At 36.9% G+C, this 12409-nt stretch overlaps 1 protein-coding gene across 1 annotated transcript in view; it reads left to right on the plus strand.

Annotated features, from left to right (window-relative positions):
• The window catches only part of LMBRD1 (LMBR1 domain containing 1), a 203214-nt gene that overhangs the window by 155724 nt on the left and 35081 nt on the right, over positions 1–12409 (plus strand). Inside the window, exons 12-13 of the mRNA XM_036767004.1 lie at positions 5745–5849; positions 7239–7388. Coding sequence (XP_036622899.1) covers positions 5745–5849; positions 7239–7388 — 255 coding nt within the window. The remainder of the gene's footprint in view (positions 1–5744; positions 5850–7238; positions 7389–12409) is intronic.

The raw sequence follows: 12409 nt of genomic DNA on the forward strand, positions 1-12409 counted from the left end.
TGTGCAGTTTCACTGTAGCCTTGGTTCTGAACAGACAACATGCATACTTTGTACTTGTGCATGCTGTCATATCACGCAACACCAATGAACGCTGCCAGAAACACCTTGACTCAGATTCAAGACTATTGTATGTTATGAATTGCAGTGTTTTTACTGTACTTACAAAATCATTAAATGAATTTGGTCTTGGGATTAGGACAGAATTTCCAACAATTTCTGAAGTGGCCCTAAACATACTTCTATCATTTTGTACTACTTATTTATGTGAAGTAGTGTTCTCAGTATTGACGATTATAAAATCAAAATATTGATCAACTCTGAAAAACATTGAGGATGCTCTACGTCCTGCAAGTATTAAATATTCCACCAAGATTTGATTCTTTCTGTAAAAATAAATGAGCTCATCCCTCTCATTAGTGTGCAAATTTGCTTTCATTTTTAACAAATGGCAAATTATATGTATACCAAAGAATTATTTTAAAATAAATTTATTTATGATTTATTAGCAGTTAAAAAAATTTTCCCCCTGAGGATGTTGTGTTAGATAGGTTTAGAGGAGGTTTTTATTTGTTTGTTGTGGGGGAGGGGGAAGGAAGCTCAGCTATATTATTCCCTACTGCTTAGCTGTCTTCCTCCATTTTAGCTATTAATTCTTGCCCCTTCCTCTAACAACTTCCTACACATTCCAGTTCGTGTTGTCCACTTTTAGTCAGTCAACAAGATTTTTAGTAATCTATTGCTATGTGTCAGAAATGGTGCTTAATGCTGGGAATACACAGAAAAGAGAAGCAGTGTCTGTATGCAAGGAGCATACATTCAAATGGAGGAGATAACATGTAAAACTAGATATATACAGAATAGGTGGGGCACTAGCAGCATAGAGGACTAGGAAAAGCCTCCTATAGAAGGTGGGATTTGAACTGAATCTTGAAGGAAGCAAGGTAATCTGAAGGAGAGCATTCTAGGCATGGGATATAGCCAGGGCAAAGGTACAGTGTCAGGAGTGGGAGTAAGCAGTGTGCATGCCTGGAAAGGTAGGAAAGGTCAGATTATAAAGAGCTTTAAATGCGACCCCCCCAAAAAAAGATTTTACACTTGATTCTGAAGATAATGGGGAGTTACTGGCATTTTAGGAAAATCTCTTTGGCAGCTGACCAGAAGATGAATTGAAGTGTGAAGAAATTAAAGCAGAGACCAATTAGAAGGCTACTGCAATAGTCCAGTCAAGAAGTGATGGCTATATGAGTAGAGAGAAGGGGATTTATATGAGAGATGTTTTGAAGGTAGGGATAAGCTTGGCAGCTTGTTGGATGAAGGCAGCTAGGCAATGCAGTGGATAGAGTTCTGGGTCTGGAGTCAGGAAGACCTGAGTTCAAACCCAGCCTCAGATACGTATTAGCTGTGTGACCCTAGGCAAGTCACTTAAATCTGTTTGTCTTGAATTATAAAATGAGCTGAAGAAGGAATTGGCAAACAACTCCAGTATCTTTTCCCAAGAAAACCCCAAATGGGATCATGAATAGTCAGTTGCACACAAGTGAAACAACTGAACAACAAATTTGTTGGTTATGTTGAGTAAATGTTGAGGCTGGAGACCTGGATAGCTGGGATGTTAGAGAAACACTCAGTAATAATAGATAGGAAAGTTTGGAAGAAGAGTTTGGAAAGAAAGATAATGAATTCAGTTTGAGGCAAGTTGAATTTTGTTGTTGCTATTGGACTTTTAGTTTGAGGTGTATGAAAGGCATTTAGTGATAGACTAGATCTGAGAATCATTTCTTTAGAGACTATTATTGAGCCCATGGGAGCTAATGTGATTATAACTCATAGATAGTATTGGTTGTTGTCCTTCATTCTTAAAGAGGAACAAAATGACATTACAATACCAGAGTCAAATTTCAATGTGTCTGACTGTGGCTGATCAGACCAATACAAGCTTAGAATACTCTATCACAGGTCAGGCACAAATAGTGTGAACATTTGGGATGGATACTCTGAATTTGCACATCCTGAGCTTCCTTTGAGCTGTTTCAATTCTGCTTTGCTCATAGAGCACAGCACCTTCCCTGATGGCGGCACACCATGCTGAGTGGTCTTGTGCTAGTGTCTCTCATGTCACACAGTCAGTTCCAAAGTTGTTAGGAGAGACCTTGAGAGTGTCCTTGTATGGCTTCTTTTGACCACCATGTGAACACTTGCCCTGCATGAGTTCTTCATAAAATAGTCTTTTTAGCAAGTGTGCTTTTTGCATTTGAACAATGTGGCAAGCCCATCAGAGTTGTACTCTCTGATGCTGTAACACCAACCATGGCAGCGCATCTGAGGACTGCTGCTATGAATAATTTCAAGGCTCTAATCGCATAGTATGATGAACTCTCTATTCAGCAATAAACTAAGCATTGTTTTAATAGAGTATAACATAACATCCTTAAGCAAAACATATCACATATACATATGTACATAAATATATCATGTCACTCAGTATGTCATATGGTGCATAGCATATATCATTGTATTGCCCAAAATACTTGTTTACACAGCAGGGGGTCCCAAGCTAGGGTCTATCCTAGCACAACACATCCTTAAGGGGTAGCAGAAAATACCACACCATCCACCCCTAGGTCATAGTAAGAACAATCTCCTTAATCATTACCAAGCATCCAAGTAAAGTCCTCTTTCGTTTTGACTGGAGGTTGACTTCCAAGGCCCATGGCTCTTCCTCTGTGGGCTAACTGCTCCCAACTCTTGCCTGGATTCACACCTAGGCAGCCCACAGGGACTGCCCCACTCCAAGCTCTCCCTGCCCAACAACAGGCTCCAGGAGTTCCTGCCTGCAGCTTCTGTTTCTGGGAAAACGAAACTTAACAGGGCAGTAACACACACCACCAGCACCACCATCTCAGTTTACCTCAAAGGCCAGAGGCTCTGTGTTAACAGCTCATTTCACTTTAACAGCTCTCAAAAAAGGGCTTAAGCTAAGCCTCCTTCCCATGAGCAGGTTTCTACCCCACAGTTCTATTTGCTTTTACAGCTCAGAAACTCCTTCAGCAAGTCTCTGTCACCAAAGGTCTCCTCTTTGCTCTCAGAGGTCTCCTCCCAGCTCTATGAGGTTTCTTCTCAGCTCTTTAGGTCTCTTGCTAGCTCCTTTAGGTTTCCTCTTAGCTCAATGCTCATAGCTCATTCTTCTTTTTGTCTTCTCTTCATTCTCTTCTGAACTCTGGCAGCTCTCTTGATGCTGACTCTCAATGTCTGCTTTCTCACACTCTGGGCTTTCTTTATATACAGTTCTAGTTGGCATCTGATTGGCTAGAACTCATGCACATCTGATTGGCTAGAACTCAGTGCACATACAAGTCTCTGGCTATAATTCAATCCAGGAAAAATCCCACTTTGCTTCTGTTACAGAAGCAGAGTTTGAATGCTTGGCAGTTTAGTTCAAGTAAGGACCTCAGTGTCTGGTACCATATCCTGCCAGGTGATCTTCATAATGTTCCTAAAACAATTCAAATGGAAGCAATTTCAGTTTCCTGGCATGGCCCTGGTATACTGTCCAGGTTTCACAGGCATGCAACGATGAGGTCAGCATAATGGCTCTGTAGACCTTCAGTTTGGTAGTCAGCCTAATACCTCTGTATCTAAGAAGGCAGCATTTAATTCCATCAAAAGTAAAGTACAAGGAAAGCTTAGAGAGATGCAGGTTTCTTGCCTCAGTAGGACGGCAGATAAAATTGAGTTTTATGTTGATACTAACAATCCAAAGCTCTTTTATGATACCTTGAAGGCTATTTATGGGCCGAAGACCTATGATGCATCTCTACTACTCAGTGCTAATGGAGCCACGTTAATTAGTGATAAGGATATGATCCTAGAGTGATGGGCTGAACACTTCCATAGGGTTCTCAACAGACCATCATCAATCAGTGCTGAGACCATTGACTGTTTACCTCATGTTGAAGTCAATCCCTCCCTAGCTGAAGTTTCCACTGAAGAAGAGCTTTTGAATACCATTAGGCTCCTTTCCTGTCGTAAAGCTGATTCCCCTCAATAGTACTGGTAGTACTTATTCTATTCAATAGATAGTAAAGAGGGAGAACAAAAGAGGGCCCCAAGGAGACCCTACAGTTAGTTGAGCAACATAAAGAGTCTCAAAGGAGATTAAGAAGGAGCAGATAAGTAACCTTAAAAGGGAATTATGTAAGAGGAAGTGATAAGCTTTGTCAGATGCTATCTAGGTCTAGAAAGTTGAGGTTTGAGAAAAGGACATTAAAATGGGCAGTTAAGTGCACTGATAACAGAGTTTTGCTTGAATTATGAAGTTAGAAGATTATATAGGGCTTAGAAAAAAATGAAAAGAGTAGAAGTGGAGGCACTGAGTATGGACTGTTTTCTTGAGTTTAGCTGTGAAGGGAGAGGAGAGATACTGTGCAACAGGATGGCAAGATCAAGTTAAAATATTTTTTAAAGGATGGTGACAATTTGTTTATATAGAACAAGGAAGGATAGAGTAAAGAGGGAAGGGAGAGATTGAAGATAATAGGGAATGCTAATAGGGGCAGTTTTCTGTAAAAGAAAGGGGAGGATGTGAGAGATATAGATATATCCACATATCTATCTGTAGATAGATAGATAGATATAGGGTTGGCCTTGACAAGGGGAAGAGCCACCTTTCTATGAGTCAGTAGCAAAAGAAGGAATAGCTGGGGAAGATGTCTTAGGGTTGTGAGATGAGTAGAAAAAGGGGAGCTCTTGACCAAATGCCTTCAATTTTTTCAATAACATTATTACTTTTTAATTCTTTCAAATGTGAATAACAAATAATTTCATGGTTACTAATTGAAATTAGTATGAAGTATGAATACATAGATGCATTCTAAGAGCTTAGATTTAATTGAATCGCTAAGCTAAACATTTGAAAATTTAGTTACTCATCAAATGAAATCTTGTTTATAAAATGCAAATTTCATAAGCATAATTTGCTTAAGTGTCAACATATCAAGACATTACTACTTCTTAATAAGTCATAATCACCTCTCTTCTTTCGTACAAATTAATAACTTGTTAATGTTCCTGTCATTTCCTGAATGGAAGCATACCATTTTTTGAAGATATTTTCTATGAAAACTAAATAGCCATTAGCAGTTTTAGAAACCAGCGTTACCCAGTTGACAGTGTTGCTAAGATAGACTTTGAGAATTGTGACATTGCTTAACACTCCAGAGCACATACACCGACTGGTATTGTTAACATTATAACATTTTAGCCAAGAGATAACTATTTGTAATTTAATAAGGGGTTCATTTGCTTTTATGCCAATATGATTTTTTTTAAATCTGAAAGCAACTTCCATTTTGACTAATTTCTTAAAGAGTCTGTTATTTTTAAATTATAACTCTATACCTGTATCTGTTTCCCTGCACTATTTCTTAAACATGTAGGTAGCTCCCTGAAGTCCTAAGAGAATTATGCATTTTCTTTGACATTGATTTTGAATGAGTCTTTTTCTGCGTTACTAAAATACTTATAAATATTAATTTATTCCAAAGCATTGTTTAAAATAGGTTTTTATTAATTAAGCAATCTATTTTTTGCTTCTTCTCATTTGGTCACAGTAACCCTAGAATTTGTTGGAATTTGATGTTTTGAACTCTTGCCTATATTAAGATAAACTATCTTAGGCAGATTTTTTTATATTGTACCACTCTTAAAGTTTATTTCTATGTTAAATTTCAATTTTTCTGTTTCAGGTTTTCCCACTTGATTATCTTCTTATAACAACTATAATTATGTACTTTATTTTCACTTCCATGGCTGGGATTCGGAATATTGGCATATGGTTCTTTTGGATCAGAGTGAGTGATAAAAATATACTACTGAAAAATCACTTTCATTTTTTTCTATATATGCAACATCTAATAGCAAGCTATATTGTTTGTTTTACGAAGATAAAGGGAACAGTTTCACCAAAGTTATCAAAAAATGATTATCAGTTTTTCATGAGGTATTTGAATTTATAGAATTTATATTCTACAAGTTGTAATTCTGTATAACATTGGCTTGATAGCATTCAATATATACTAAAGTGTGAAGGATAGCATTTAATCTAAGAGCTTTGAGATTAAGCTATACAGTATACAAATGTATTTTTCATGCAGCTAGAGAAAGGAAGTTACTCAGTTTTATTACGTTAAATATCCACCCAAATTAAATGTGATATTTAAGGTAAACCCTTGAGGATGTTGTTTGAACCTTGGGAGTTCATTCAATAAAAATCCATCTCCTTGATGCCATTTTATATGTACAGACATAAAAATAGGTATGGAAAACTTAAAAAAAAAATCAAGCAATGATGTTGGATTTGATGTCAAAGTTAATGGACCGTATTTTAACAGTTCCAATGACTTGAAAGAAATTGATTGATTCCCTTATGTTTCACTTGTTCTTAATGTTGGTTTACCCATATTTGGAATGAATATAAAAATATCTATTTCAGAGGTTGTCATAAACCAATTTTCGTAGCAGTTTACCTAAAGGTTTCATAAATGTATTTCATGAACATGGTAGTATCACTCAGTTGACTTCAGAAAATATTTAAAATTTTAATCTGAAATAATGATTTCAGATAGAACTAGAGGTAATTCTTATGGATTTAATACTTTATCAACTCATTTTCTTTATATAAACAAGTATGCTCCAGAACAGGAGGTCTTAACGTTTTTTGTGCCTTGTATCCCTTTGGTAGTCTGATAAATCTACAGATCTCTTCTCAGAATAATGTTTTTAAATATATATAACAAAGTACCTAGGCCTATAAAGGAAATGAGTTATGTTGAAATAGGTATAAATTTTTAAAAAAGGCTCATCGACACCAGATTATTAACTCCTGCTCTTCATGTTAGTACAAAAATATTGACTTTGTCAAATAATATTGTAGCATCTGTATTGTTGATTTTTAAAATGGATCATTTATAGGCCCTTTTTGATTTAGCGGCTTTTGAAATAACTGTTCTCTGTAAACAAATAAGCTAGATTTAACCTAAAAGCCCTATGTGGAAAGAGCTATTTTTTTTATCTCATTTGTAACTACTAGCATACTAGCAATGATTAAGAGCTTGTAGACTTTATTTTGGAAAAGATTGATTATAAAAGCATAGAAGCATTTACTTTAACAGAGAATTTGAGCTTGATGTTCTACTTGAAACAGTATTGCTGATGTATTAATGCTACACTTTTTTCCCTAGTTGTACAAGATCAGAAGAGGTAGAACCAGACCCCAAGCACTCTTATTTCTCTGCATGATACTTCTCCTGATTGTCCTTCACACTAGCTATATGATTTACAGTCTTGCCCCCCAGTATGTTATGTATGGAAGCCAAAAGTACTTAATAGAGGTGAGTACTATGTGTTAAGATACTTTCATCTATATTTTGCTTGACTACAGAATCTTAGAGATGGAACAGACCATAGAGGCCATCTAGTCCACATGAGAACCCTTTATATATTTTTAGAACATTATCATGACCTCCCTCTTCCTATTTAAGTCTTCTTTTCCAGCTAAACATTCCCAGTTTTTTCAGCTGATCTTTGTATGGCATACTCTTTGTTCCTTTTGCTATCTTTGCTATCCCCAGCTCTTTACAATATGATAATACCCAGAACTAGACACAGTACCACATATTTTCTGACCAAAGCATAGTACAAAGGAGCTATAATATTAATTTCTCTGGACACTATGTTTCAGTTAAGCATTAACATTTTTGTCTACTGTGTAACACTTCTACTCATGTTGAGTCAAGTTTATAGTCCACCAAAATTCATATACCTTCATCACATGAATTTGCCACCTAATCAAGTCTCCCACATCCTGTATTTGGATAACTGATGTTTTGATCCATGTTTAGGACCTTATTTTTATCCTCTTAATTTTCTTCTTTTTAATTACATCACCTTATTATTTTTAACCTAATTTAGAAGTTAATGTTAATTATATTGAGAAAGTACATGTAGTTTAAATGATGTATGACGTGAGATTATCAGTTTCATCAGATTACTTCTTAAGCTACTTTTAAATTTATATAGTGCCATGTTTATATTATTCATATTTAGTGCAAAATTCTCATCAGAATATGTATACTGAATTTCATTATAAAGCTTTCTTAAATGGATCCCATGGTATTAAGCTATTACATTTTAGCTCAGAACTTCATTAAAACTTCTAATATTCCCTCTTAACTGAATGACTATGTGAATAATAACATAAGTTCCCAAAAGGAAATCCTTTAGGAGAATGTTATGTCCCTACAGGTCCTGGCCCCAGAGGGAGCTTCTTTATTAATTCTGCTACTTCAGTTACATTTATTTTCCAGGAGCATGGAAGAAGGCCCTCTTCTAGTTTTATTATAACTTATGTGGAAAGAGAAGACAACTCAATATCCTTTGTCTCCTTTTTTCTAATCTTTTCCCTGTTCCAGTGTATCTTAGGTACTCTTTCCAAAATCTTTCTAAAATAACAACTTGTTTTTTCCTCACTTACAAAACCTTGCCTTCCTTTTGCTATAGAACAGAAACCTTTTGAGATGAGCCTTCAAAGCCTTCACTAATCTGGCCTTTTTCTGTCACATCAGTCTCCTTGCCTCCGCAAATATATAATATCTTTATACCTGAAAATCATTTGATTATTCTCCTTTCTGAGATATTTTTGCCTTTTTCTTCTGACTATCCAGATCTCTCAGATTTATTTGTTGTACTTCACAAAGCCTTCTGAGATTACAGATCCTCCATTGGTGGCTGTCTTTTAATTGAATTTGCCAAACACGAATATATGCCTACTATGGGTGAGACGAGTGTTAGAGATAAAAGTATAGTGCTCATTGTGGCATATCTTCATGTGTTGCCATGCATTGTATGGTATAGGTGTTTCATGTTTGTACTGTGTTGTTTTCCAGTTAGATTATAAGCTACTAGAAGACAGGAAGTACACCTTTTTCTTTTATCACCTCTCTTCACAGCCTTACTTGTGTGAAGAAACGATGCCATTATTTAGCAGTGTTGTGTCTGTCTGTGTGTGCTAAATGTATGTGGTAAACAAACAATGATTCATGCCCATACTATGGTATTCTTTCACCCCTGTTTAATTGTTCATTAAAGACTAGAGTTTGTGAGCAGTTTGACTATTCTCTTAAACAGTTGTCCTCTGAAGTCTGCAGCAAATTTGTACAGTATTTAGACATCTCGTAGCATTCACTTTCAACGATGCCCTCAACACGTGGTTCCCAAAATAACTTTTCAAAAATGTAAGCATGACTGTGTCACTCCCATGCCTCAAAGTACTTTCATTGGCTTCCTCTTACCTCAGAGATAAAATAGAAACTCCTCAGTTTGGCATTAAAAACCCTTCAAATCCTGGCACTAACCTAACTTTTTAGACTTAGTGCGTATTACCCTGCTCTACATGTTCATGCACTCTACATTCTGAACAAACTGTGGCCCATCTTTGTTTTCTGAAGACAGTTCTTTGCACATTTGCACAGGATTTCACTCAGGCTGGGAGTGCACTTCCTCTTCACCTTCACTTCTCAGATTCTGTAACTTCCATCAAGGTTCAGCTCATGGGCCACCTCCAGAGGGAAGCCTTTCCTAAGTCCTGTAATTGTTAGACCTCTAGCTTTACTTATGGTTAGGTATAAACGTATCTATTTATATTATCTGTTGCACTTATACTTTGTATCTGCTACGCCAGGCCCACAAGCAAAAGGTAAACTCATGGAGAATAGGAACCATTTTTCATTTTGTTTTTTGTATCTTCAGTTCCCAGCGTACACAGTGTTTTGCGTATAGTAGGAAATAATAAATCTTTTGCTTTTTCAGTGATCTCATCAGGGGATGATGAGGACCTGAACTAGGGTAATTGGCTGTAGGAATACAGAGATGGGGATGGATATGAGAGATATTGAACCAGTAGAACTTACAAGACTTGGCAATGGAAGGGATATGGAAAGTGAGGGAAAAGAAAGGATGAAGGATGACCCCAAGGTTGCCAGCCTAGTTCCAAAAGCATGAATGGTACCTTTAACAGAAAAGAGGAAGTTAGGAAAAGGAGTGCATTTGGGAGCACAAGATATTAAGTTCTGTTTTAGAAATGATGAGCTTTCATTTGCTTATGAGACTTCTGCTTAGAAATATCTAGCAGACAATTAGTGGTATGGTACCACAACTCAGAAGAAAGATAAGGCTTGGGGACTATTTGATTTTTGTTTTAGTATCCCCAGCATCTACCACATGGTAGGAACTTTATAAATGCTTATAGATTGATTTTCATAGAAACTGTAGATGACCTCATGGGAGCAGGTTACTGAAAAATGGAGGAGAGAGTAAAGGGAAACAAAGACAGGCCCTTGATAGGACACAGTGATGATCCAGTAAAAAAGACCGAGAATGAACAATCAAGTTGAAGGAGAATCAAGAGAAAGCAGTGTCACAAAAATTTAGGGAGGAGAAAATGTCCAGGGGAGAAGGGAAGGTGAGGAGGTCAGCAGTGTCAGGTGCTGCAGTGAAATGAAAAAAATGAAGACTGAGAAGGATCCATCAGATTTAGAAGTTAAAGAGAAGTTTTAAGCTAAATGGCAAGGTTAGAAATAGTATTTCAGGGGTTTGAGAAAAAAGTAGACATTTTTTCTAGGAGTTTGGTTGTCAAAGGGAAGAATAGCTTTAGGGCATGGTAAGGTCAAGTGAAAGTTTTCTAAGGTTGAGGGTGACAGGAATGTTTTTAAGCGGTAGGGAAAGAGCTATAGATTGAGAGATATTGAAGCTAAAAAAGAGAGAACATATGATTTGGGGGAATAAGCTACCGGAGAAGATAGGGGATGATGGAATCAGAGTCTGCTTCTTCATCAGAGACAGGACCTAAGAAGGAGAAATAGAGGATAATTTCTAAGGTTTTGAAATATAAACTAGGGGAGAAGAACCTTGTGATTGGTCTCTTTTCTTCCTATATTTGGAGGCAGAGTTCTTAGCTGCTAGGGCAGGGAAAGGCTGCTGGAGGCTTGAGGAAGGATAGGAAAAAAGGTTTACAATTGCTGTGGGATTCACAGTAGTCCCTTAGGAAACAATAAAAAGATAGCCATGCAGCAGTGAAGACCCAACTAACATTATAACATAAATTTTTACTTGACTCAGTCAGCTTGTTTTTGTTATTTCCTCCAGCACCATTTACCAGCATAGGTGAGAAGGAAGCAAAGTTAGGCCAGCGATGGGGGTAACCCAAGATTTGGTTTGGGAAGGAGTAAATAATGTTATAGGAAAAGAGAGAGAGGGATTAGGGAATAAAGGATAGTTTATAGTTGAACTGATGAACTATAGCATAAAGAATTGTAAAAGAGGTCCAGTATAGGACTGTTGGCCTAGGAGACGGGAAGGAAATGGAATGGCTAGAAGTTAAGGTGATAATGCATAGGTTCAGGGGAGAAGACAAGAGAAGATGGGAGGATAGGAGCTAAATAATCCAGTGATAGCTCAAGATGTGCGTTCTCCTCATTTCTAGAAGCCTTCTTGTAAGGCTTATAACATATAACTCTTACAAATACTGCTCTGATCCTGAGTAATTTAACATTTCTGAGACTTATGCAACTCTCTCAGGCTTATCTACACAAGTTGTAATCTTTATAAGTGTAGGAGTACACTCATCAATGAAGTAACAATTTTTTAATGAACTGATAGAATTGAATATTTTTGTGGATTTCTGATGTAGGTATGTATTCCTTTCATTGAGATAGATTTCACCCCATCCATACCTTTTCATTCTGTGAAGTCATTGTTCATCCTTACATGTATCTCTGATCTCATCGATTCTGTTGTTATTTACAGTGATACATATTTGCTTTCCATCCATGCCTTTCTACATTGTGACTTTTTTCCTCTGTGTCTTCCCATAAATCCACCACAGCAGATCATTAGAAATATATGACTGAAGGAAAAAGTTGGGACGTCATTGATAGATAGCACATATATTTCAGTGCTATACATTCAAATATCAAGAGTTTCTTGAAGAAGCCCTTCCTTTTCCCTACTACTCCTCACCCCCAACCCTGACTCCACTAGCACATTTGTCAGGCCCTGGATTGTTAATTTACAAGATGACAGGAAGAAGAGTTGTACAGTACAGGAAGACTTGAATGAGGGCTGTGTAGATCTGTGCTTTTATACTGCTGACATGCCAGAGATCATAGACGCCTCAAAGCATTGAAGAGAAAGATTTTTTTTTTGAGGAACTATGGAATCTGAGGCAGGAAGCATGGTAGTGGGCATTTGGATAAGGTTAATAGAAAGAGAAACTAGTGTTATTTTTTGTGGTAGTGTCTACTACAGATATACTAGACCAAGGTAGGAGATCACCTAGGAATTCAGGACAGAGATC

The sequence above is a fragment of the Trichosurus vulpecula genome, chromosome 7, assembly GCF_011100635.1.
Source record: "Trichosurus vulpecula isolate mTriVul1 chromosome 7, mTriVul1.pri, whole genome shotgun sequence".
NCBI lineage: Eukaryota > Metazoa > Chordata > Mammalia > Diprotodontia > Phalangeridae > Trichosurus > Trichosurus vulpecula.